This window comes from Leopardus geoffroyi, chromosome B3 (genome assembly GCF_018350155.1).
Source record: "Leopardus geoffroyi isolate Oge1 chromosome B3, O.geoffroyi_Oge1_pat1.0, whole genome shotgun sequence".
Lineage (NCBI taxonomy): Eukaryota > Metazoa > Chordata > Mammalia > Carnivora > Felidae > Leopardus > Leopardus geoffroyi.
This window is the reverse complement of record NC_059337.1, coordinates 120,525,930-120,552,433: the sequence shown is the minus strand read 5'-3', so window position 1 is coordinate 120,552,433 and position 26,504 is coordinate 120,525,930. Positions and strand designations below refer to the sequence as shown.

General features: G+C 50.6%; 1 protein-coding gene across 4 annotated transcripts in view; it reads right to left on the bottom strand.

The window, feature by feature from the left end:
* The window catches only part of JDP2 (Jun dimerization protein 2), a 38,163-nt gene extending 15,475 nt beyond the window's left edge, over nt 1-22,688 (bottom strand). The window contains exons 1-2 of one of the 4 annotated variants that reach the window (XM_045451545.1): nt 22,669-22,688; nt 12,362-12,585 (exon numbers count right to left, since the gene is read on the bottom strand). In XM_045451545.1, the coding sequence (XP_045307501.1) occupies nt 12,362-12,585; nt 22,669-22,675 (231 nt within the window). In that variant the 5' untranslated portion in view covers nt 22,676-22,688. Of the gene's footprint in view, nt 1-12,361; nt 12,586-17,931; nt 18,297-21,221; nt 21,343-21,565; nt 21,702-22,668 lie in introns of those variants that run through there. The other 3 variants (XM_045451548.1, XM_045451547.1, XM_045451546.1) reach the window with 3 other exon arrangements.
* Nucleotides 22,689-26,504: the final 3,816 nt, after the last annotated feature.

Below are 26,504 nucleotides of genomic sequence, written 5' to 3'. Positions count from 1 at the left end.
TGACCTGGGCAAGACTCCTGACTCCCAGCCTGGTGCTCTTTTGACTTCACTCCAGATGCCCCCCAAGGCCAGGGTATGATCAAACACATTCCCCTATGAACAAACCCACATAGCGGAAGACATGCTCACTCAAAGCATCACACCAGCCCAGCCAACCACTGGGTGAAGGCTCTGAACAACAGCTGCCAGAGGCAATGGCTTCACCTGCCAAGATGATTCACTCAGCTCTGGTGACTGGGGGCACAGGTGGGTGGGCAATTGCTCAGTGCACTCAGCATCTACAGGAAATGGTGGGGAGTGGTAGGGCGGTAAGCCAAGCCCCATCCTGAGGTTCCGGAACTGAGAAGACGTAGAGATCCCAGCACCTTGCGGCATCCACAGGCCAGGAAGCTCAAGTTCAGAGAAGAGGAGTAAGTCGGCCTTGGTCCCTGGTCAGATGGTGGCAGGACCAATCCGAATACCACTGCTTCCTGGAACACCTTCTAGAAGCAGGGGACATGTTCTTTATGAACTGAAAGCTTGATGCAGTTGCCATTGTCGGGCATCAGAACCTCCCGGGGTGGGTGGGGGGCGGTGGGGAGGGCGGGTGGAGGGGTGGTGGGGAGGGCGGGAATCTATCTGAACCAACTTCTCTGTCTCCACACATCTCAGCAAGACAAAGCATTCCTCTGACCTTGGCCCTCCCAGCCCCCCTGTCCTCAGTAAGAACCTTTTCCTGCATTAAGAGAACCCATAAAACAATAGGCTGCTGAGGCATAGGGCTGGTTTATATGAGCAGAATAGGGAAGGGCCATTCTCTCAGAAAGCAGTGGAGAACAGCCGTTTCCACTGCTAAGAAAAGACAGCATTGTGTTTGGAACAAAGCCTGAAAAAGCCGGCTGGGCAGGGTGACACCCATTTCTGTATGGTCCTGCTAAGGAAGGAGTGAACACTGTTACTGCGAAAGCGAGGCCAGGAGACGTAGGAAAAAGCACCTTGGCCAGGACGGAAAGTCTAACATTGAAGAGAAAAGGGCTGATGATTGCCGGGAAATCCTTTTGCTGGAGAAGAGCTATTTGAAGAATGATGGCTTTTGTTGAAATATGTCTATTTCAGGCCTGTTTCATATTTATGGTTTGGTGAGGTTTAGTTTCCCACTAGGCAATCAGTCAATTTTCTTGCCCAATTGACATTTGATTCAAAAGATGAGAAAGGGAGAGGAATAGTGGCCCCCACAAGGCTCTCCCCACCTCTAAAAGACTGGTAAGAAGCAGAAGATATCTGGGAAGGGAAATCAATTTTCTCAAAAAGAGTTAATAATTCTTTAACAATAGCAGTGTAATATGCCTTGATTACACTGGGGCAAAAGAAAAAAAAATCAAAACAAAACAAAACACCAAAAGACAGAGACAAGAGATCCTGCAAAATGACTATCTACAATTAAATGAAAATGCAGTTGTTGCAAAGAATATTCATGAACAGGGCTGTTCTAAAAGTCCCAAGTTGGCCAAAGTAGAAGAACATTTCAAGTGCCATCATCCTATTAAAGCCTTGAAAGTCATTTGTCTTTCATCATGAAGGTGAAAAACAAGGTCTTTGGCTTAATTATTCTCCACCAGTGCAGTTCGGTTTAATCTGTATGCCGGGTGTGCAGCTAAAACACAGATTTCAGCCAATTTCTTTCAGGCATGAGGCACAGATAACAGACAAATCGCTGAGCAGAACGGCGACCTCTATTTCGTGGGTACTGAACTCCCACTAATAAAAATCCCACCCAGGTGACACGGCCAGATGAATTCACAGCCAGGGATACCTGGCCTGGAGGACGGAAGGGTTTCACCATGAGTGATTTATGTAATGAAATGGAAGCAATTAAATTTGAGAGATGGGGAAGGGAAGGCTTTGCAACTCCCAGGCAGGTGGAAGTGTGGGTGGGGGTGGGGTGGAGGAGGAGAGCTCCCCCTCACCCAAGTTCCCAGACCAGGGCGGCTGAGAACTCCAGCCAGCTACGGTGATGAATAGCTTATCTGATTCTCCCTTCAAAAACTATAAAGGAACCGGCCTATTGACAAGCTCCGCAGCTTAATTAATTGGGAAGTCCCTTAGGGTGTGAATGCTGGCAGCCGGGAGGATCTCAATACCTGGAAATAACTGGTTTGGAAATGTTTGCTGACTCAGATTGCAACCTTGCCTTACACAGAGTCAAGTACCACACACATTACTTAATAGCTGATGGCATGCAGCTCCCTCCAGAAAGTTTGAGATAGGTTTGGGAAAAAACGTGGTTTTAGACCCCTCATAGGTATTCTCAGAGAGAATCATTGCCAGTCAAGGCTGGAAGGGACTTTGCAGATCATCCGGACTTGCAGAGAGCATCGGGATACCCTGGAGGGCTTGTTACATCCCAGATTTCTGGACTCCGCCCTCTAGAGCATCCGCTTCAGTAGTCTCAGGGTGACACCCAAGACCTTGCACTTCTAAGGTGCTCCCAGATGCTGCTGCCACTGCTCTGCAGACCCCGCTTTGGTATACACCAAAGTAAACCAGTGGATTTCAGATCGGTTTCAGCAGCAGGAGTCTATTGTTCAAATGATACCACAATATACTAAACAGATAAAGGTGGTACATTATTAAGGGGCTCCCATGGTATCACAGCCTTATTAGAGCCATAGGTGTGCCGTGATTGGTTTAAACCTTTAACTCAGAGGTTATAGAGAACAGTTTCTGACAGCCTCAGGATCCAAATTATTCCCATCTCGTGTTTTCCTCATACACAGTAGTTACAAAGGGTGTGTGTGTGTGTGTGTGTGTGTGTGTGTGTGTGTGTACATATGTCTATAACATTTTATCAGCTTGCCCTGCACTCTCAGGATGTCTATCAGTTAAAGAAAAGTAGCAGAAAAGGCTTTGTTCTGAAGTCTACCCAAAATAGATTGACCTGGCCATAGGCATCACCCTGGAAGTGCTCCCCAAGGTGTTAGATTTGATAACTAATAGGTAGGAGCATGTGTGTGGATCTTGCTTTTAAAAACAAAAACAGAATAAAATTATACTTGAAACATGACTTAGCCTCTCTGAGCCTCAGTTGTCTCACAACTAGTAGCATTCATAACACCTACCTGTATGGTTATTAAACAGATCAAGAGATAATGTCTACAAACACAGTTTGCAAACTATAAAGTGCATTGCTTGCATGAGTCTTCTATCCTGAACCCAGATGTCCTCAGTCCTTCAAAGACCTGGGCCAGTTTAGACGGTACCAAAGGTTTCAACCAATGGCTAAAAGCTAGAAACACCTGCTGGCCCCACCCAGACCAGCTGAATCAGAATCTCTGGGCTCCACATCAATATTTTTTTAAACACTCTCCAGAGGACTCTAATGAGTAGCCAGGATTACTCCATATTTCCTCCTGAGTTCCATACAAAATCCTGCCAGATTGCTCTCATTGCTTCTGGATGGCCACTAGCAAGAAAAAGGAAAGAGGAGAAAATGTCCCTAACCAGATCCTGACTTTTTCATTACCGCTGGCTTAAAAGGGGGTTTTAATCACTATAGCTACTAATTCTGGAGCCCTAATACATGCTGGGTTATTTATATGATTATGCCTTTGAATCCTCCCCACACTTATGTGATGTAGATATTGTTCTTCCCCATTTTAAAAACAGCTTTATTGAGATAAAATTCACACATACCAGACAATGCGCCCTCTTAAAGTACACAACTCAGTGGCTTTTAGTATATTCACAAAATTGTGCGACTATCACCACAATAAATTTCAGAGCATTTTCACTACCTCCAAAAGAAAGCCCACGCCCCTTAGTGGACCCCTCCACCTCTTCCATCTGCCCTAGCCCCAGTCACCAGGGAAGTGGTTCTCCTTCCTGTCTCTATGAATTTGCCTTTTCTAGATATTTCATATCAATGGAATCCTGCACTATGTCCTCCTTTGTAAATGGATTCTTTCATGAAACATGTTTTCAAGGTTCATCCATGTTGTAGCCAAGTATCAGCATTTCATTCCTTTTTATGGCCAAATAATATTCCACTGTATACATATATCATATTTCATTTACCCATTCATCACTCGATAGACATTTGGGTTGTTTCCACTTTTGAGATATTATGAATAATACTGCTGTGAGCATTCGTGTACAAGTGTTTGCATGGACATGTGCTCCCTTCTATTGGGTATATATCTGGGAGTGGAATTAGCCTTTGGAGGACTGTTTTCTAAACTGGTTGCACCATTTTAGATTTCCACCAGGAGTGTATGAGGATTACAATTTCTCCACATTGTCACCAATACTTATTATTTTTCTTTTCTATAACAGTCATCCTAGTGGGTATCTCAGTGGTTTTGATTTGCGTTTCTTTGATGGCTACTGATGTTGAGCATCTTTCCATATGCTTTTTAGCCATTCATAGATCTTCTCTGGAGAAATGTGCATTGCCCATTTGTATTATTCACTTGTAATAGCTCTTTATATATTCTATGAGTCCCTTATCAGATCTACAATGTGCAAAAATTTGCTGTCATTCTGTGGGCTGTATTTTGACTTTGTGTCCTTTGAAGCACAGAAGTTTTTAATTTTGATGATGTCAAATTTATCTACTTTTTATTTTGTGGCTTGTGGTTTTAGTGTCCTATCTAAGAAATCATTGCTCATGAAGATTATCAGCTGCTTTCTTCTAAGAGTTTTATCATATTAGCTCTTATATCAAGTTTTGGATCCATTTTGAGTTAATTTTTGTATATGGTGTGAGATAGGGGGTCTGTCTCCCTCATTTTCACAAGGGAGGAAACAGAAGCTTAAATGTCTAGTAAACTCTTCAGAGCCAAAGTGTTCCAATGCAGCACTCCTGCTTTGCCACATGCTTCCAAAGAGCCCAAGTTTTTCATTGGCTGGGGGAGGGACAGGAAGGAGGCCATGGAAGTAAACTCTGCAGGAGCTTCCCACCCAGAACATGCACAGGCACTGTGCTTGGCAAAGGGGAACCCCGCAGCCACAGCCATGGAGCAAAGCACAACGGGCCCCAGCCTCAAGGGGTCGCTAAACCCAGACGAGGCCCGCAACTTGACTCCCAGCACCTCTACAGCCGGCCAGAATCTGCCTGTAAGCCCCAGGTCTCAGAGCTCCAACACCAGGTCAAGTTGTCTTCTGCCTTGGGGCACAGAAAGGAGAGAGGCTTGGCTGGTGCCAGAGTGGCTCAGCCAGCGGAGCTCACCAGTGAGATGACCCAGTTTCCCAACTCTGAGTCCATGCCGGGGACCTGGGGACACCAAAGGGAGATGGCCAGCATTGACAGAAGAGGCCAGTTTGTATGGCTGCTAAAAAACTGATGGTTCACAGGAATCTAGCAATGACCTTAACACCACAGGAAACAAGATAAGGGGTCACACAAAGCAGCTTAGGGGAAAACAGAGGGTTGAAAGGCAATGGTAACTAAAATTTGGCTGCACGAACAACCAGAAACAGGTCTGCTGGCTTCCCTGAAACCCGGATCAAAGGCACAACACACTGGAAAGGCCAATGCTGTCAGAATTTGCAGTGTGATTCACAACACAAACTCAGCCCCTAGAAAAGGCAATTTACCATCATATCATGCTGGAGTCAAGGTCATCTTTTTACACAGTGCCTCACTTAATCTTCATGATGCAACTCGATGAGTGTCGTTTCCTCCTTTGATAGATGAGGAAACTGACGCTCAGAAAGATAGCTGACTTACTTGTCCAAGGTCATGGTGGGAGTGAGCGAAGAAGAACCCAGATTTTGAACCCAGAAGCTTGAACCCCAGTCCAGAGCTCTTCCCAGGCCCCAGACATACCCCCTCTGGTTAGGAAGCTAGGTTGATGCCCTGCACCCCTGACACCTGGGGTCTCTAGACATTCAGGCCACTCACCGCCTCCACGGGCAAAATACCCTCAAGGGAATGAAAGCCCAAGGAACGGTGTTGGAATCAACTGTAAAAACTAACTTCAATAACTGTCACGTTGGAAAAGTGAACCACATTCATGTCTCACATTTGTTGTGTATCTCATTGAGTGCCAGGCATTATGCAAGATCTTTTACCTGCACTAGTTCATTTAACCATCCCATCAGCCCTAAGAGGTACGAATATTATCCCCATCTTAAGACAGAGAATCTAAGAAAGCAGCACAGGACTCCCTGAACTTTGTAGAGGCGTCTGATTTCCAAGAACACACAGATCCAGCCATGTCCCCACCACCATGTCTCTAAGGGGCCCTGTCCTCGAACGACAGTGGATGTGACCAGCCTATGATGTTAAATAAGAGTGTCACAAGGCTTGTGAAGGCTTGGGCGTACCACATCAAGTAGGACTCAGTAACACGGGGGCCAAGGTTAAATACACCTAGAGCTGCCTTTAGTGATCACTCACTCTCCCTCAAATTAAACTATTAAAGGAAATTTAAAAAAAGCTAACAGCTTTTGAAAATGCGCTAAGAAAGTGACGGAACTAAAGTGGAAACTCAGTCTTTCAAAGATGAGCTGGGAGATTCTGTTCCAAGAAGGGACAGATTGGATCTCTCTGCCAAACAAGTATGAGACAGAAAAAGTGTCTGAGTCAGGGGGAAGAAGGCCAATGCTATTTCAAAGAGTCACAAATTAAAAACCAATTATGCAAAGCTTGCTAAAAAATGTCAGTGGGCTGCCTTTATGTTTTAAATCACTAAAAACACAAGCATGCTTACGCCAACATTTACCCAGCACATCAGATGATTTGGGGCAACTTTGTATGCTCAGGCTAAACATGGGCGAACGTTTTGGTGAACAAACTCTGGGGCGACCACCCGTGGCTGAGAATGAGCACATCTTCCACGACCACCCTACAGTCCACGGACTCCAATTCACAGTTCATCAAAGGAAGGGGCTCCTGGGTGGCTCAGTCAGTTGAGCGTCCGACTTCAGCTCAGGTCATGATCTCAAGGTCTGTGGGTTCGAGCCCCGCGTCGGGCGAGGTGCTGACAGCTCAGAGCCTGGAGACTGCTTCGATCCTGTCTCTCTCTCTCTCTCTCTCTCTCTCTGCCCCTCCCCTGCTCTCACTTTGTCTCACTCTGTCTCTCAACAATAAATAAATGTAAAAAAAAAAAAAAGTTTTAACACAGTTCATCAAAGGTGAAAAACCCTAAATGTTCTTTAGGGCCCCCGGAGAAGCTGGAAAATGACCAGTGTGAAAGTCACAAATGCCTAAGCCTCTCCTGCTCTGAAGACGACAAGGACACAGACCCAGTCAGCATGGACTCTGTGCTGGAAAGGCAGTCCGTGACGGGATGTGCACACTGATTCCTCCAGGTGAAGCCCTCGGAATGCTCCCTGAAAAGGACTGGCAGAGCTTGAGGAGAGGTATTAAACAGTGAAAATCAGGTTCCCAAATGCAGCCCAGGAGTCTCTGAGCCTAAAAATATACAGATTCCCTGGACTCTGCCCTCACAGTTTCTGAGTGCATGGGCCCCAGGGGTGGGGTCTAGAAATCTGTATTTATAAAAAGTTTTCCAAGCGGTTTTGATGATTAACCAAGCTTGGGGAATAGTTGGTTTGATGTTCATTGTGTTTTTTTCTTTTCTGCCTGAAGTTGCTTGAGTTCAGAAATAGAAAAACAAATGGACGACACTCAGAGATAAGAATTAGGAGATGCAGAAATCAAGGGACAGAAAGTTTAAGTGACTTGCAAAGTTGGCATAGCTGATTAGTGTTTAAACCAACAAGCATGTATCAAACATACAGTCTGGGGGCACCTGGGTAGCTCCGTCGGTTAAACGTCTGACTTCGGCTCAGGTCATGATCTCACGGTTTGGGAGTTTGAGCCCCGCATCGGGCTCTGTGCTGACAGCTCAGAGCCTGGAGCCTGCTTTGGATTCTGTGTCTCCCTCTCTCTGTGCCCCTCCCCCACTTGCTCTCTCTCTCTCTCTCAAAAATAGTGAATAAACATTAAAAAAATTTAAAAAAAAACATACAATCTGTGCAAGGCATACTGCACAGTCTGGTGGAAATAAAAGGAAACATAAAATGTCATCTCTGTCTTTGGGACCTAAACACAGGACACGCACGCCAAAGCAGGCTGTGTGTGAGGCAACAGGGAGTGGTGGGGACTGCAGCAAGCTAAAGGCTATGTGCAAATACAGTGAGCACTTGCTACTCTGCTCCAGCTTCTTGGTGCATATAAGGGTGTGGGCCTAGAGTGGCCAGAGATTCTGGTTTTTTTAAAGGAGCCAGAAAGTCCACATTTCCTGGCTTTTAAATATAGCAACTCATTCAATTCAAAAAAAAAAAAAAAAAAAAAAAAGCCAGAAAGAAAACCACACTGTTAGGGGCCAAACGAGACTCATCTGTAGGCTGACTCCTGCCCATGGAATGACACTTTGCAGACTCTTTCCTAAAAGGTTATCCAATCCAACCTCCCTTGAACTTGAGTCCTCTCTAGAGCCCTGCAGAGTGGCAAAGAGGGTAAGGGATCCCATCTAGCAGGTGGTTAAGTGAGTGCTTGGTGTGTGTGTGTGTGTGTGTGTGCACGCGTGCGTGCACAAGGGTGGGGTTTCTGGCCTCCCTGCCTTCCCTACTAAAAATGCATTCCAGGTGCAGAGGCAGGGTGTGGCCACAGCAGCGCACTCAGAGATGCCCCGGGACGGGCCAAGATCTTCAGGCCAGTAGGGTCTGGTGGGTTGAAGAGTTTGGCTGGGAGGGGCTACAGAACGGGAAGTAAAAGAAGGAAAACTCTGGAGAAAGCTAGAGAACACACTGTCTTGAAAAGGAACATTGGAAAGGAAAGGAAAGGCGAGGAAGAAGCATCGGTTCTAAACATCCCATAACCCAGAAGGCGACATCCCCAGATCCCCCAGCCAGACATCAGAATGAGCCCTCTGGCCACTCTCCATCTGCTTGCTCCGCTGAGTTTCTCTTCACAATACTCACCACTACCTGACCTTTTGTATTATATATGACTTTGCTTATGTGCATTTCCGGATGCCCCCCACTATGCTATACAGCTCCAAGAGAAGGGGCTTTGTTTATGGTTCAGTTCCTAGTGCCTGGCACATAGTAGTTGCTTAGCAAATATCTGCTCAACGAATGGACTGCAGCCAAGCCCTTGGCACCGAAACAGTTTAACTTTTAAGTGTCAACCACATAATAATAACAACCTCGGCACAAAACACTCTATCATTTACAAACCTGTCCTTTAACTTAATTCCTCCAATTTTCTTTTACCAAACTGCTTCGTGTGTTTGGCCATGGCCAAGAGAACACGGCCTCTGCAAGGTGGATTGCCTGAGAGCCAGCTCTGACAGAACCACCTGCACAGAGCAGCTAGGCCAGCCCTTTTCCCCCCCGGGGCCTGGGAGACGATGCGGCTGCAGAAGTGCGGGGCTCAGCAATAATTGGGCCATGTCATCAAAATGATCGAGTGTTCCGGGGCCAGGTTCATCCGGCCTCCCCAGCCCGACAGAGTGCTGATTAGAAGTGTGTAAGGAAGAGAGCTGGTGGGGGGCAACACAGCTCTGGCTCTAAAGTCAGACTGCTGGGGCTGATTTCCCAGCTGCATGCATGACCTTGGACCTCACTGAGTCTCGCCAACCTCATCCATATTTCGGGCATAAACCGCAAAAGTGACAGTAATTACTTCAAAGGGTTCTTGTGCAGGTTCGATGAGATACTTCGCAAAAAGCGCCCAGAACTGCGCCTGGTGCACGTCTCGGTGCAACCGGGACGGTGCCCTGTCAGCAGTAGTGTCACTACCACGTAACCATGTGACCCTGAATGACTTGACCTCCCCCCACCCCCACCTACCGCACCTCAAATTCCTCTTCTTTAACCCGGTGGTCGGGATGGGGTAAGGAGGAATAAACAGGATCGTGTATGTTCAGCACTTAGCACAGGGCCTGGTGCATCTTAAATGCTTAATAATGGTGAGCTAGTATCTTATTATTAGCCAAGAAACTTCTACCAGCCTAAAATGCCAATGTGAGAATCCACCAAAGACAGTTTGCCATATGCAAATAAATCTGCGGGACCAAAGTTCTCCAGCTGCGACTTTCTCTCCCCACCTGCTTTGTTCTCTAGTTGCTCTAAGAATGGCCCTCCCCCAACCTTCAGTCTGACCTAGGAAGCGTTTGGAGGTCAGTTCCCGGTGCAGGGCTGACCTCGCTCCGAGCCAGCTCAGTCTGCTCTGTTCCATCTGCCTCTTCGCCCCCACGATGCTGCAGTCTGACAGCGGGGGAGGGGACATGCAAATACGCCCTAAAAACGGCTTGTTATTTTCACGGCCGGGGTGGTGCGCGTTTGTGGATGCCTGTGATGCCTGTGAAGACCGCACGTCACTGTCAGGTATGGGGCATATGCCACCAATCTGGGGGAGGCTGTGAAATGTAAAAATACCCAACCCAAATAAAGCCCTTTTCCAAAGGAAAAGGAAAAGTTCCTCCAGCGCCCTTTGCAGAAAGGGAAGGGGCGGTAACTCGGCCTTGGGGCAAATCCCCGCTGGGCCAGCCCCTGAACCAAGCCACCTGGCTCTTCATTGGTCCCCCGGCCTCAGCGCCCCAGTGAAACGGCTCAGCTGCTGGTTTTAAATGGCACTTATACTGTGGAACGACCCAGAAACGGATGCTTTCAAGTTATGAGCCTGGGAAAGTGAATAGCAAAAGACCAAAGACAAGGGCCCCCCATAAAGAAAACAGAACCTAAATAAGCCAGGAAGTGCTATTAACAGCACTGCTGATTTACAAAATCGACTCAGAAGAATATAATTACCGTCAACTTTCATCTGGTACTTAACAGTCTTTAATGGGCACCTACAATGCACCAAATGCAGGTGTCTCCGGTGCAAATGTCTACAGCGGGGGGCCAAGCAGTTAAGGTAAATGAAGGCAGCTGGTGGTAACAAAAGCAAAACCAACAGTGTAAACAAAATCAAGAACAATAGGGAGGTGTGGGGGTCTGTGGCAAACAGAGGGGAGGAGAGGAGGGGGGAGGGGAGGGGAGGGGAGGGGTGAGGCGGGGCTTTCCATTCCATGTAGCTGTTGCCATGCCAGAACGGGGTACAGTGTGACCAGATCTCCCAATTTTTTAATCAAAGATTAAAATCCAAATTTTCAAGTGAAACGTTGGTTCAAGTTTCTTTTAAAACACTGCACGGGCCAAATAAAACACCTCCGAGAGCCAGATACAGCCCGCAAATGGCCAGTTTGCCCCCGCTGACCAAGCCCCCAGCAGCCCCTCTTTGCAATTTTTATGGTACTCGTGGGGATGGCGGGGGGAGCAGAGCAGTAGCTGTATAAGAAACCCAAGGCAGTACCCGGACACCTTTCCCCACTCAAGAATCCCCCTCTCAGGAAAGGCCAGCTCTCAGCTCCAGGCTACAGGATGGAACCACATCCAGGCGCCCCTCTGCTTACGAATGAGCACCTATGCTTAGCAGCTTCTGTGCCCGCCCAACCCTGCCCCTACCCCCTCTCCACCTCCCGCCCCCCGCTCTTTCTCGCTTCCAGGTTGGCAGCCATTCTGTCCGATTTCTCTGCAGAAATGGCACAGGCTGGGGACCCCACTGGGGCAGGTCTTTCGACAAACTGCCAGCCCTGGGGAAGTGGCTGGGGGCGTGCACAGCACTGATGCTCACCCACGCTGGGGACTTCTGCTTCTCACCAGTCCCCAGGGAAATGCTGCTCTTCTGCAAGGAAAGGCTCATGGGAGCTGCAGCCTCAAGGGACCTGGGGAGGGAGTGCTTCACACGCGGGTCCTCTGCAAACACCATTTAAGGCGCATGATGCTGAGTGACCGAGGCCATGCCCATCCCTGGCAGCTGCTTTGGGAAGGGCCGCCACACCACCCTTCCCCAAGTGCCTATGTTCAACTCCAGCCTAGGGCCAAGAGGAGTAGAGACAAGGATGTGACCGACAACAATAATTTTTAAAGCTAATCCACGATTGGCATTCTCGTGTATCCTTTGCAAAGCATGTGCATGTTTCCACGATCTCCCCTGACCCTCCCAACATCCCAGAGAGATTGCCAATATATTATTATTTATTATTGGTATCATCAATCGCCCTTCCTTTGCCCCTGCAACAAACAGACGCAGGTTCGGCATCCTGCCCTGGCCCAGAGCTTCCCAAATTTTAACATGTCCGTGAATCCTCCGGGGCGGGGGCAGGAAGCTTGTTAAAACACAGATTCTGATGTAGCAGTTCTGGAGTGGGGCCTGAGATGCTGCATCTCTAACAAGCTGCAGGGGGACATAGGACATACTGGTCCTCAGAGCCCACACCGAACAGCAACGCTTCGGTCACTCAGCGAATGTTGGGGCTAGACCTGGGGCTCTGGCCCAGGCCCCCTACCCTTGGATTCTGCCTGGGGGATTACAAGGCTCGCTCACCTCACTTTTCACGGGTTGGGGCCTCTTGCCCAGTTTCACCTCCAGAAAGTGCAAAGGGGCGATCATGGCCCCAATGTTGCGGATGTCGGCGTACTTCAGCTCCTCCGCTGTCAGGGCCGAGCTGGGGAGTCCGGTCAGGGGGCCGAGCCCTGGCAGAGAGCCCGCAGTCACGGAAGGGTCTGGAATCTGCCCAGGCATCATAGCAGGAGGAGCGGCAGCCCAGCCTGGAGTGGGTTCGAGAAGATCAGGACACGTGCTGTCAGCCAGGTGAGAGGTCCCATGAGGGGCTTAAGCCCCCATGCCTTGCCAGGCCCTCTTCCTTTCTTTCACTAATGTTCCTCTAAACCCCTTCCCCACCCAGTCATTCCTCCTGCCCTTAAGTTCATTCTGTCACAGAGGGAAACGCTGATCAGTTAACTCCCAGCGACATTATTTTTGGCACTGAAGGCAATGCTTAACGCAGGCATAGGTCACACTGATTCAGTATGTGCTACGTGCTCGGCAATGGGGTAATCCCATGAGACACAGTCAGACCCATTACGCAGAGGCAGAAGCCAAGGCTGAGAAAGATAACTTGCTCAAGACCATACACAGCTAAAACTGGGGTAGCTGGGATTTAAACCGCAGCATGCTGCCTCCAAGGAAAATGGATTATAACGGTGAGATTTCAAGCACCTTCGCACCTGTTTGAGAGGGAGCTATTTTTGGTCTGGCACGGTGCCTCCCCTCAAATCACACATCCCATTCTGCATACTTGTTAAGACACCCTGAATATGAAATGAAGCAAATCAGAGCTAAAGGTAAGTGTGTGTGTGAGTGTGTGCATGTGGCATCTATGAGGAAGATACTGAGGCAAAGAGATGAAATTCATTAGCGTGTGCTTTCCCAGTGGCACCCGGGACCAGAAAAGTCCTCCCCAGTCTCTTCGTTCTCAAAGCAAACACATATTGTGGCTCTGCCAGGCCCACAAGGTGTGCAAGGGAAGAAAGATTCAGGCATGAAAGAAAGACATAACTTAGGTCAATACCAAGGGAATTCTTATTTCTTCCTTCTCTCTGCTGGGAGAAGGTTGCGAGTAAGAAACGGTCACTTCAGGGTGTGGATGGCAGTGAAGAAAGCATGTCTGCCAAGAAAGTCAGACCCATCTGGTCCCCCATAGGGCTCGTATCCATCCATCCATCCATCCACCCACCCACCCACCCAATTGTTGACCACCTAGGAGCCAGGAGGCACTGAGAATATGCAGATCAAAGGCGCACAGCCTTATAAATCACAAATCTGCTCCTAGACTCCAGGAAGAACCTCTCCCCCTTCCCAACCTCTGCATAGGGCTGTAAAATCGAAACCTCGACTGTCCTGGAAATCCTGGGGGAGATTTGACCTATCTTTCCATCTCCATCAGTCTCTTCCCATGAAGAAGGAGGTATTTCTCGCGACAGGGGAGATGTGACATCCACTGCACGCACTTCTCTGTTGGCCACAATTCTCACGTGGCCACGCTGCCTTGGGCTCTCTGCCTCCCGCAAGAGTGGCCCTCGGGGGTAACCCATGATCCCTTGTTCCCGTTCAGGTTGCCGGGTCTAAACTGTGGGAGAGGGGCTCACCAGGGAGCCCCTTCTGGCCACAAGTGCACCCCACATTCTCCATCTCTGTTTTGCTTTCAAGGTGAAATTTGGTTCCCCATCCAACCCCGTGTCTCTTTCTCAATAGGTTCTGCACTCTGAAGGGGAAAAGCATGTGAGGGATTTGTACCCTCTAACTACAAAGGCTTTCACTGGACATCACTTTCTTTAAAGTGGACAGGGGACCTACCATTTTGCCCTCGGCACACCAGCCACATCTGCCTATAGAGGCCGATTGTACAGAGTTCCCTGCCTAGCACACAAGTTCACATTTGGTGCCCCAGGCCCTACATCTGTGTTCCACCCGCTCTGCCTCCCACACCCTCCCATACCGGGGGGGGGGGGCGAGGGGGGGGGAACCCTCAGCCCTGCCTTCCCATCCCACACCTTTCTGCCCTCCTTAGCACCTAGGGTCCCCCAGGCCGTCTCAGAAAAGGATCTGAGACTCATTCGCATCAAGTTATAGTCTTAGAGCTGGAAGAGGCCCTGTGCTTATCTAAACCACATCCTCATTTTGCACATGAGGAAATTAAGGCTCAGAGAAGTTAAACAACTTGCCCAAGGTCACACAGGGGAAGAGCCAGGGCTGGACTCCTGGTCCCTGGGTTTTAGAACCAAAGCTTTCTCACCCTGTCCTTTCTGTTTCCCCTCCTGGCATTCAAGAGAGATTAATGCAGAAGGAATGACATTTTAATGGTGGGTTTTGAGACACTAGCCCCTAGTGGAGGATTGCTCTCTTGCACAGAGGACCCTCTATTCTGCCTTCTTCAGTGCAGATCCAGGTTTAGGAAGCTCCCTGAACACCCTCCTGGGTGGGAGCCCAGACATGGACATGGCCCCTCAGACATCTTGCTTGTGGTGTGTCAGTGTACTGCGACCTTCCCTAAACCTGAGCCAGACTGAAGTCACCCTCGCCCCCGCCCCCAGAGGCAGGTCTGCAATGCAGAGAAGGTGGCAGCTTCCTACCCCAGGAGGCAGCTCTGGGGTGGAGTGGATCAGCTTGCATGTCTCCCGGGGCCTCCTCCAGGGAAAATACGAAAGGGGCCAATGTAAGGACTCATTCCTATGCGGCAAAAATGATGCCTGGGCCCAGCCATGTGGACACCTCACAGGCAGAGGGGAGTGATTTCAGGCCACCGGAGCCGGCCTGACCAAAGAAACTCACATCTCCTTTTCAGGAGAGGAGCAGACCTTACAAAATCCCCTCTGCCAGACCTGAACTGATGCCACAAGGAGTCAGTGGCTCCTAAAAGGATGCTCGATTACAGAAAGGCTAATCAACAAATACTTACTGAATTAATAAATAAATGAAAATGAATGAATGAACAAATGATTAAAAAAAAAATTCACGGCGGGGCAAACTTCCGTGAGTGGGGTAAGGATCTATCTCTGGGAGTTTAGATGTTCGTTATCCACCTCCAGATTATTTGTTCCCACAGTAGACCCCAAGAAAAATACTCCAGAGGCTTCTGTATGTTTCCCTGCCTAAGCCATCTCGGGAAGAGACGCAAGCCAGACCCCACTCTATTCCGGGAATGATAGTCTCTGCTTGCAGCTTCTGTTTATTTTCATACAGATGGTATAAATGAGACACTAACAAATGATCCCAAAATATAATGGATTCTTTGCTACTGTGGAACCCCCTCGGAGGGGCAACCACCCCCTGGGAGCAGCAGCCCCATAAATTCTTGCCATTCCTGCTCCCCTGTGAACCCATCCCAGTGACAAGCCTCACTCTGAGGCTCAGACACCAGGCTTTCCTCTGCAGAAGCAAACATCCCCCCTCTCTCACCTCCCCCTCCACAAGGGCGCCCCTAAATGCTCAGATACAAACCACAAAGTCCTTAACACACGCCATTCCTAGGAGACAATCACAACAGCTGACATTCACCAGCACGAAATCATCCTACAGGGCTCTGGGGGTGGGGGTGGGGGGCGCAGGAGCAGGAGGGGCTCCCTTTCAGAATCGAGTCTTCACTAACTGGAAAGAGCCGGCTGACGATCCAAGGTTGAAAGGCAGCTTTGGCGATTTGAAAAATAAAACAATTCGATGTGATTTAGGGATCTATAAAAATGGGGGGGGGGGGGCAGTGGCAAGGAACCAGCAACAGCCAGGAGGAATTTACCCACTTCAAGGAAGACATAGGAAAGATGACAAGAGGTGAAATCATCTCCCAAACTGCTTGTTCCATACGGAAACAATTTAGGAGGAAAAGGAGAACTATGCACTCAAAGCTTTGGGGGAAGAACCCAGAGTTTTTTTCCCTTCAGGGCCCCGGAGGTCAGAAAGGAAGATAAACACCCTCCAAGTCTCTGTTAGTAACTGGGATGCATAAATAAAGAGCAGGCTCTACATGTCTGCAGAAGACCAAAACGGGAAAATGGGGCTTGACCTCAAAAGACAGGGCCTAGAATCCCAAATGATTTTGTCAATTTGGGACATTGACCAGGAACAACTTGGAAACTAGCCAATAAAGAAAAGCTGGGTAATGCACAGATCGGGGATGAGACTGGCAAGGGAGGCATGAATGAGACAGAACGTGTCCAGGAAGTCACAGTAGACCCTAAGCTGCTAGGGAGCCTAAGATCTGGGGAGGTGTGAGGCAGCTCCCTTAAAAGCAGGCTTGGAAGAAATAGGGACTCGATGGGTCCAAGAGGCAAGAACCTAAAGCAAAGATCTGACGGCTGTATCCCCCTGTTCTGACTTACTCAGGGTCTTGTAGGAGCACAGGGTGGGGCGCTGCCTTGTACAAGCCCAAGAAAAGCCACAACACACTTCAATTCCAGAAAATGGGCCCTGTTGGAAGATGCTAACGTGGAGGGTCATTTCAGCCAAAAGAAGGAAAAGCAGAGGTAATCTAAGTTTTCCTCTCTTGTCTTCTTCTCTTGTTTCCTATATGCAAATGTGTAAGATATCATTGATTTAATGGAAACATCTACAAGTAAATAATAGTCTTGCTTTGAAGGGTCATGCTCATAATGGGCTATTCTTGTTAAAAAGTGTCCAATCATCATCATCTTCATCCAGAATGGCAAAGACAGATGAAAGGCGGTAGGGGGTAAGTTAAGAGAAAGTTAGGATCTGCACCATGGACTCTCTGTCCACAGAAATAAAAGTTTAAGGGAGGCTCTAAAGTCCCTGGGCCTCTTTGAGAAGGGCAGCCCCCCTCCAGGCAAACAGCTGGCCTGGGCTGGCATCGGGAGCCCGGGATGGGCGCACAATGAGTGCAGAGGACCCGAGGCTGCAAGGCTCAGCACCGAGAGAAAGTGGAGATGAGTGGGGGCAGGCCAAGGAGCAAGGGAGCTCAGGGGTCAGGCCCCAGGAACCCCAGTGGGGTTAGAAGTCAAGAGCAGGTAGCCAGCACCTGAGAATCAGCAAGAGGGGGTGAGAGGTCTTGGGAGCCAGAGCCTGGGAAGATTCCCAGGAGGAAAATGTGGAGGACAGAAGTCCACGGCCAGGAAGGGGAGGGGGGTTGCAGACGGAAAGGTTCCAGGCCAGTGGTCACAAAACGTAGTACTAACTATCGTGAATCTCGGAGAGTTAAATACCAGACCTGTGCTGGGAGCTAAGGAATCATCTGGAATGATCTGTCTCCTGGAATCTGAAACGAGGTGGGTAAATCAGCTTCCAAAAAATAAGCCGATCCAGAAGGCAAGGAACGAAAGGATGGAGAAATCTCTAAGACTAAGAATGGGGCGGCTGCACAAGTGTCTCCGCACAACTGTCTCAGCTCTGCAGGCAGGAGAGCGAGGCACGTTCAGAAGAGGAACTTGGAAGCACATGTGAGAGCGAATCCCAGGTCTGCCCCTTACTATAGCTGTGTGACCCTGGGAGAGTTCCCTAACCCACATCTCGCTTTCCTCAGCTGTAAAGTGGGAATAACAAATAACGCGATTTGGCCTGTAAGGCGAAGGAGAGGATTAAATTAGTTAATACTTGGAAAGTACCTGGAACAACGCCTGCACCTAGTGAGCGTGAAGTCAGCATAGCCATGAAGGCCTTCCTTCCTGGAGGAACCCTAGTGTTGGGTGACCCGTCGACATCCCTTCCGCACATTTCCCACCTAGCACTGATCTCCCTTTCCTAGGGCTGTGAAAAAGATTCTTCCCCAGAGGATTCTCTGCTGTCCCACTTTCCAGCTGTAAACTCCAAGGGGCAAGACCATTCTGCATCCAGGCCGTTACTGCAACAGAGAAACAGAGGAGGGCAGATCAATGCTGGGTACAGAGGGGCAGAGATGAGGCAGAATACATGTGTCTCTGCCTTGGCTTCTCCTAAAGTTTCCTCCGGAGGCCAGAACACAGCTGCCTAGATCGCTGGCAAAGCACCACCAGTGTGTTCCCCCCAGAAGCAGAGGGCCAGCATCTTCTGTGTCCTTCAATCTAAGGTCTCCTTTCCTCCCAGAAGCAGAGGGCCAGCATCTTCTGTGTCCTTCAATCTATGGTATCCCTACGCTGCTTAGAAGGGGACAGACCTTAGATCCTCACAAGAAGAGAATGAGGGGAGGCAGCAATCAGAGGAAGCCAGCAGCATGGCACACGCTAGCATGAGCGATCCTCGCAAGGCCACCCAGGCCCATAGAGGAAACCGGAACCTCTCCCCGCAGGAAAGATTCTTCCCTGGAGACCAGAGAAATGCTTCCGACGAGGCCCTGCCTGTAAACACAGCTTTCTCCCCTGCCTAATGTAGGTGCTCAATAAATACACGGTAAGGCATTTCTGCCAAGATCCTTATCCCAAACAGCAAAGAGCTGGGAAGGTACTACCACTGGACAAGCCTTTTATCCTCTCTTCCCGCCTCACCCCATGTGCGTTCATTGGTGTCGGTAGTTCATAGTATGATACGTAACACAGACATGCACATGGCGGCTGACAAATTCTTGGCCCTTAAAAAAAATGCCACTGGCCAACTAAAGTTTTGGAAATGGAGCTCCACAAATGGAATCCTATGGGCTGCAGCAAGAAAACAGACAAAAACAAAAAAAAACAACAACAACAAAAACCCAGAATGGGGGGCTCTCGCTGGGCCTCCCACAGCCGGCAAATGAGTGTAAAGAAACACAGACTGAAAATTCCAACCTTGGGTCGCTAAGGCATTTGTCTCTGTGGAGCTTCGAGAGGCCAAACCACACACACACACACACAAGAGTGCACACACGCACACACACACACACACACACACACACACACACACAGGCACACAGAGCTTGGCAGCCCGTAAGTTCCAGAGCTGGTAACACAAGCCACGGAACCGACTGCCAAGACAAGCAACAGAACGAGCCAGGCCCAGTTTCATTGGCCACCATACGCTGCATATGGCCCGGGACGCAGCCAAAACAGTGTTCTCACCCTCCTCAAAGGCATAGGAGACCCTCTGTTTTCAAACACACCTCCACAGAGCCTTAATTAAAGGAAAATGGAAAAATAATGTGCCTGCTGCTCTCCCCCTGCCTATATAGGTATGCACACACACATACCCGTACACACTCACTCTATTTTTCTCTTCCTCTCATTTCGGTTTCAAACATAATTCATTCACATGGAAAAAAGCAAACTGCATCCTGCAGCAGAAAAGCAGAAAAGAATGTAGCTTGCCCTCAGCCCTGGCTCTGGCTGCTCAAGTTGAGCTGGGGCAGAATGAATACTGAGCAGGCCAACCTGGAATGGCACCGGCCCCTCTCTTCCAGGGCCGAGCTGGAAACAGAGACACGGGGGAGAGAGGCAGCCCACTGCAACACCAGCAGCCCCACGACAAACAAACGACCCCCAGAGAGCCCAGCCCTTCGAACCCTGGCAAGGATTCTGCAGGTTGGAAAAGATGCCCACAGGTCTTGCAAACAGGTGGGGCAGACAACAGACCCTGGGCTGCGAGGCATTGAGTGAGTAGAGAGATCCTTGTCCAAATCCTGCCTTAGGGGACCCTGTTAGCACTTATCAACACATCTCCTTGGAGGTGGCTGCCACCAACCTAGGAGGAAAGTCAGAGGCCCCAACGCCCATGCCTTCCAACAGCCCTTCAAATCTCACAGCACCCAGCTCTTCAGGAAGATTCTGGAGCTGCTGGTAGCTCTGAACCAAGGCCAAAGAAGAAGAGGAACAGAAGAGTCTTTCAGAAATCTGTCCTCCCTGTTTTAAACAAGGCAAAACCTTCACCAGCCAGAGGCACAAGAATAGATCTTGCTTCTCTTCCCCAGTCCTCAGGTTTATATAAGGGCAGAGCCATGCTCACTCACACCTGATACCTGGTTAAACTCTCCCCTAGAAACCTGCAAAGGAAGATAAGGCATCCATCCAAGCTGCAGCCAGATTTGCTGGAAAGATGAAAGCAATGGGAGGTGTTTTAAAAAACCCTCAGGGGAGGGAGGTGGGGGGGGGGCGGGCAGGGAGGGAGATGATTTGGGAACACAGTTCAGAGCAAGGGCTTAAAGGACAAGCAGGCATCCAATCATGCTTTAACGCTTCAGGTCGGATGCTCCTCAACCTAAGACCCTGAGGACAGACCACCAAGATTTAGACCTGAGTACACACACCCACACGGTCTGCAAGCCCTTTTTGGAGAGACCTGAGCACATCTGCCCTGAGCACATGTGCTCAGGTCATAGAACCAGGCCCCGGACGCCAGTCGGGAGATCCTTACACTGAGCAAGGGTCAGGCAACTTTGTAACGGGAGCTGACCCAAGGGGTCGGTTGAGTTCCTCTTCCACCAACCTCTATCTCCAGTCGCTAGGATGGCCCATCCATCCCTGCAGAAAAGCCAAGGACTCCCACCTTCCCAGCCCCTCCCACTAAGCCCGGGTCTGCCACCCCGGGGTCTGGGGATCCAGGCCCTGTGGCCCAATCCCTCAACCTCCTTTGAGGGGCGGGGCAGAAGAGAGTCTTCTGGGCTGGGCAGGAGAGGAGGGGCAGGTTACCTAGCAGACTTGCCTCCTTATGTAACCTGGCTTGGGAGCCAGGGGCAGCCCAAAGGGGCCCCGGGCCGCCCCCAGGCTCGCTGCCCACCCAGAACCCGGGAGCAGTGGCCCCGAGAGAACCCTCTTCATTGGATCGAGAGCCCCAGCCCCTGTCCAGGCCCTCAGAGAGCCGCGCTTCCCCCCAGGGAGCGGGGTGGGGGCTGGCACGACTTGCCAGCAGGTCCCTGTCATCCCTCCACCACCAGCACCCTGCACCTCCCTGGCCTTTCGGCCTCCATCTGCACCCCCACCTCCCGTCTCCCCCGGGCACTTCTCTCCCCACTCACCCGCGTTCCCCGCCGCCCGAGGGGAGCACCTCCCGGCAAACGCACCGGGAAGGAGCGCGCGGGAGGGAGGCGGAGGCAGCGCCCAGGCTGCCCCGGGAGCGGACGGAGCCTCCCGTCCCAGGGCGGGAACCAAAGGCGGCCGCCGGCTCCCCGGCGCCGGGCGGGAGGGGCCCGTGCTGCAGCGCCCCCCGCCGGGACCGCTGGCGGGCCCGGGGCCGCGGGAGCCTCCCCGCCCCGGCCCGCGCGTGGGGGCGGCCGTCCCAGGTGCCCGCGGCCGGCGCGCCCCTCCCGCCCCGCCCCACCCCGCCCGGCCCGGCGCCCCCGGCGCGCGCCCTCGCACCCACCGTGCACTAGCCGCGGGCGGAGGCGGCGCCCCCGGGGCCGGGGCCCGGCTGCAGGCGCCGTGCCCACGCAGCGCCGCTGCCGCCCGGCCGCCGAGCTCCGCCCGGTGCCCAGGCCCGTCCCGGCCCGGGAGCCGCCGCGGCGCCAGCCCCGCCGCCGCTGCAGCGTCCGCCGCCGCCAGCGCCCCCCGTCGCGGCCGCCGAGCGTCCCTCCCGCAGGCTGTGGCGGGCGGCGGGACGGGTTGCATCAGCCCCGGCTATATAGCGGCCCCTGGGCGGCGGGGAGGGGTCGGGAATGCGGAACCCGCCGAGCTGCCAGCTCCAGACGTCAGAGGGGGACGGAGAGGAAGGGAAGGAGGGGACAGGGAGGAGGGGGTGTGGATCCGGCGCCTCACACCCACTGACCTTCACCTCCCCCGCCGCCCCGGGCGCCCTCCTCCCGCCGCTCCTCGCGCTCCTCTCCCCGCGGGGGCAGCGGCGGCCCGGGCTCCCGCGCGTCCCCCGGCGCCCACCCCGCGGGGAAGCAGGACGCGGCGGGCGGTTATGTAAGAGCATCCCCGTGCACAGCCGCTTCCACCCCGCGACCCACGCCGCCGCTCGGGAGAGGGAAGCGAGAAGGCGCCGCGGCGGGACCGGCCCCCAAGCTCCTGGAGGCACCCGCAGCCTGCGTGGAACCATCTTCCTCGGTCCTCAGCGCTTTTCCCCAGACCCACGGGGGGTTTCAGCACGTTTTCATCCTTGGACACTGCACGACTGGGGGCGTGAGGGAAGGATCTCGCGAGCCGCTTTTATTTTGCGGTGAAGGATGGGCAGAGGATCGTCCCCACCTACTAGCCCACCGGGCCACCACCGCAGGCGCCCTTCCCCCCCCCCCCCCCCCCCCCCCCCCCCCCCCCTTCCCCGGTGGCTCGCTGCGGAGGCTGCCCTCCTCTGGGGCTGCGAGCCCACCGCTTTCTCTGGGGCTGCACCGGCTGACCCCTGGGCTTTCCGGCCCACTCCAGCGGGCTTCTTTCGGCTCAGGGCCACTCCCGTGAGCAGACCCAGCCCTCGGCCGACCCCAGATGGCCTCTCCCCCATAACGACTTCCACTACCAACTTACTCCCACCTTTCATCCTCCTAGAGTGGTAGATGGTTAATGGCGACTCCAGAGGAAATGCGTCCTCCACGGTGCCCTCCAGTATGTAAAGGCACAGAGACACAGAGCCCTCGTGCGCACGTGTGGCTCCTGAGGCCTTGGCACCATGGTTGGCATCTCCTACCTCCAGACCCCCTGGGTGCCCAGCCTACCTTTCTGCCTAAGCCAGATAGGAGTGACAGTGTTTATATTCAGTAACCTTCAGCCTCCTTCCCAGAGTGATGTCAGGCCATCACCCAGAGAAGAAAGGAAGTGAAAGAAAAAGTTCATGCCTTCTTGGAGCGGAGATGCTCAGAGTGAAAGAAACAACAAGACTCGAGACAGATGGGAGCAGAGGAGCAAAACGCAATGAGCGAGTCTCTTCAGTATGAGTACAGTCAGATTTTATTCTCCTTACTTCCCAGTGCAGCGAAATCTTTCTGGGTGAGAGGGAAAGACGGATCAAGTGCCCAGGACATTGACTGACCGTTTTCAGTTTTCACCTCCACCATCGTCTCCCTCCCTCAAAACGTTGAAGTTAACAAGTAAAAACAAAGTAAGGTCCTAAAAGAACACACAGCGGAAAACGAGTAGTAATCTGATAGTCTTGTGGAAGAACATGACTCTGAGCCCCAGTAAGGCCAACTACACCTTTACTAGGGCATAAAGATCAAAGCTGGGTACTATGAAACTGCCTTATGATGTTTCCCCCATGAGACTGAGGTCTGGACGTTTATATGGAAGAAAACATTGAACAGGGGCAATGTTACTTTACGCGTCTTCGCCTGGGACTTGGAAAATACTAAACTGATCTATGAGTGGGGACTAATAATTAGTGTGTGTGGTAAGAGCAAGTCCTCTCCAGGGCCTGCTTTGGACATGGCTAGGCCACCGGCAGTCCTGCTGGGCTTTTGCTTCCCCCCACAAATTAAATATACTACAGGGGTGGCACTGAGGGGGGTCTTTCGCCCCCCTCCAACTCCTGTTAATATCCATTAGGTTCTCTCCATTATTATCTGGATTTTTTCAACTGTATATAGAATGCCATGTAAACACAGCTTCAAGCCCTCCCTTCCAGCACATTGCCCCCTCCCCAGTCTGTCTACATAGTCATTGCCTCTGGAAGGAGCTAGAGGCAGAGGCCACAGACTGGCTCATTTATGGCCTGCTTCTCCCTGCCCTGCCATTGGCTCTTAGGGACAGACAAGAGACCCAGCCTCAGAATTTTGAGTTTGAATTTAGCTTTCCTATCCCTTGCAACTAAGAAAGGCCTGATTGATACACCCAGCCCTGGCACACAGGCTGACTGAGATTGCCACATATCTTAAGTGAGTCTGATGAGGCTAGGAATTTTGAGGACCTTCTGGGAAGAAAAGCTGCCAGAAGCTTGACTTGAAACTGCCGGGGGGGGGGGGGGGGCGTCTACTGAGAGTGAAGCTAATGCAAAGAAGAGTAGAGTATAGCCAAGCAAGAGAGGGAGAAACCTATCAAGCTCAGACGGCATTCCCAGCCATGCCTGATGCCATCCCTCCCTCTGGAGTTTTTAGCTGTAGCAATCAGTGAATTACATCCTACCTAAAGCAGTTTGAATTTACATTTCCTGTTACGACGGTCCTTAACTTTCAGTGGTTCAATTTAGGATTTTTCAGCGTTACAATGGCGCCAATATATGTATTCAGTAGAATCCGCAGTTTGAATTTTGATGTTTTCTGGGGCTAGGGATATGCATGCGGTACCCTTGCGTGATGCTGGGCAGTGACAGGTGACAACAGCTCCAAGTCAGCCACGCGATCACGAGGGTAAGCAGCCAATACACCGACAACCATTGTTGTACGCACACGACCATTCTGGTTTTCACTCTCAGTACAGGGTTCAACAGGTTACCTGAGCTATCCAATACTTCATTATTAAGTAGGCTTTGTGTTAGATAACTTTGCCCAACTGTAGGTGATCTGAACACGTTTAAGCTAGGCTAGGCTAAGCCATGCTGTTCAGTGAGTTAGGGGTGTCAAATGCATTTTCAACTTTTGATATTGTCAAATTATGATGGCGTTCTCGGGATGCAAGCCCACTGTAAGTCAAGGAAGATCTGTAGTTGCAACTAGAAAAATCCTGATTAACACCCTGAGTTTTGCATCTCTGACTTATTTAGCTAACCACATTTGAAAGCTTAATGGACATCGATGACTCCCAAGCTCTTTGCCAACGTGAAAAAGTGAATTGGCAAGGTAAAATCATGAATTTCCCCAGACCAGTTTCTCCAATATTAAAGAAGGATGTGATAGTTCTGAATAATCAACCGATCAACTAGCCTCCTTATACTAGTGAGTTTAAGACGTGATTCCTCATTTGTCCCCACCTCCTACCTAGTTAGGAGAAAGGTCTTCAACACTAACAAACAGCAAGACTGAGAGTAACAAAGGACCAGTATGTGACAAGGGCCGTAAGCGCTGTAGGAGTTCTGACAGGATCGCTGCTCCGCAGAAAAATCATCCGCTAATTGTTCCATTCAAACTGTGCATGCCAAAAATTGCAAACTAGTACCTGGCAGGCTGAATTTGGTTTTGCTGCCTCAACCATACATTCTTTTTTTTTTTTTAAACCTATCAAAGATTTCACACAAAAATCTAGATTTTTAACTTCTCTTGAAAAAAAATTAGGCATCATTTATTTATTTTTACATTTTCTTATTGTTGATAGACAGAGACAGAACACAAGTGGGGGAGGGGCAGAGAGAGAAGGAGACACAGAATCCGAAGCAGGATCCAGGCTCTGAGCTGTCAGCACAGAGCCCGACGCGGGGCTCGAACTCATGAACCGCGAGATCGTGACCTGAGCCGAAGTCGGAGGCTTAACCGACTGAGCCACCCAGGTGCCCCAGTGACACATCATTTAATAGTGAAGATGAAATAGGTTAGGCGGCAGTAACAAACATCCCCCAAACTCAGTGGCTTCACACAAGAAAGGCTTCTTTTTTACCCACCAAGACACCTGTGGATCAAGGTGACTGTCCAGGGCAGAAGTCCCATAGGTAATGGCTCAGTATTACACCGCCATATCAACAAGTGTATCCATGGCCACAGTGGCAGGGAAAGAGAGAGAGAGGTAGAGAGGGCCGGCCATGTACCAGCAGTTAAACCTTTCCTCCTGGAGTGAAATAGGTCACTTTAGCTTACATTGGTCAAAGCAAGTCACGTGACCATTTTTAATTTCAAAGAGGTAAGGAAGCTCAGTCCTCCCAAGTACCATGGAGAAGGGAACCATGAATTGATGAATATCTGTCATCTGCCACAACGTGCACTCCTTAATGGCAACAGCGGGTTGCAGCCCACTAGAAGCTGCCCCTTTGAGATGGGACTTAAACACCCTTCTTTGACATAGTCTCCAATCAGCCTGCCAGATCATTTACAAGACCTGCTGGGCTCCTAGGGGCATTTGATTTTGCAGTTCCTGATATAGACAAAGCCAATTTCAATATTAATCTTCCTTTGTCCCTGGTGATCCATGGAATTATCACAATTTTTTCAAAAAGTTTTTTTTTTTTAATTTGCTAATCTTAAAGAAATGCCACCAAAAATTCTTAGGTGAAGGGCAAGATGGTATTATAAACTCAAACAATTCGTATATTCTGAAAATTACAGAGACCTATTTATGATGGTTCTTTCCTACTGCTCTTGCCTTGTCTAATCAAACACCTACCAGGAGAGACCAGGAAGAATGAGCCTCTTACTCCCCTTCCTAGGGTTGGAGAAGAAATTACATGGTAGTGATTTGGGGGAGTGATTTGGTTTAAAGTTTTAAAAATAGGGCACCTGGGTGGCTCAGCC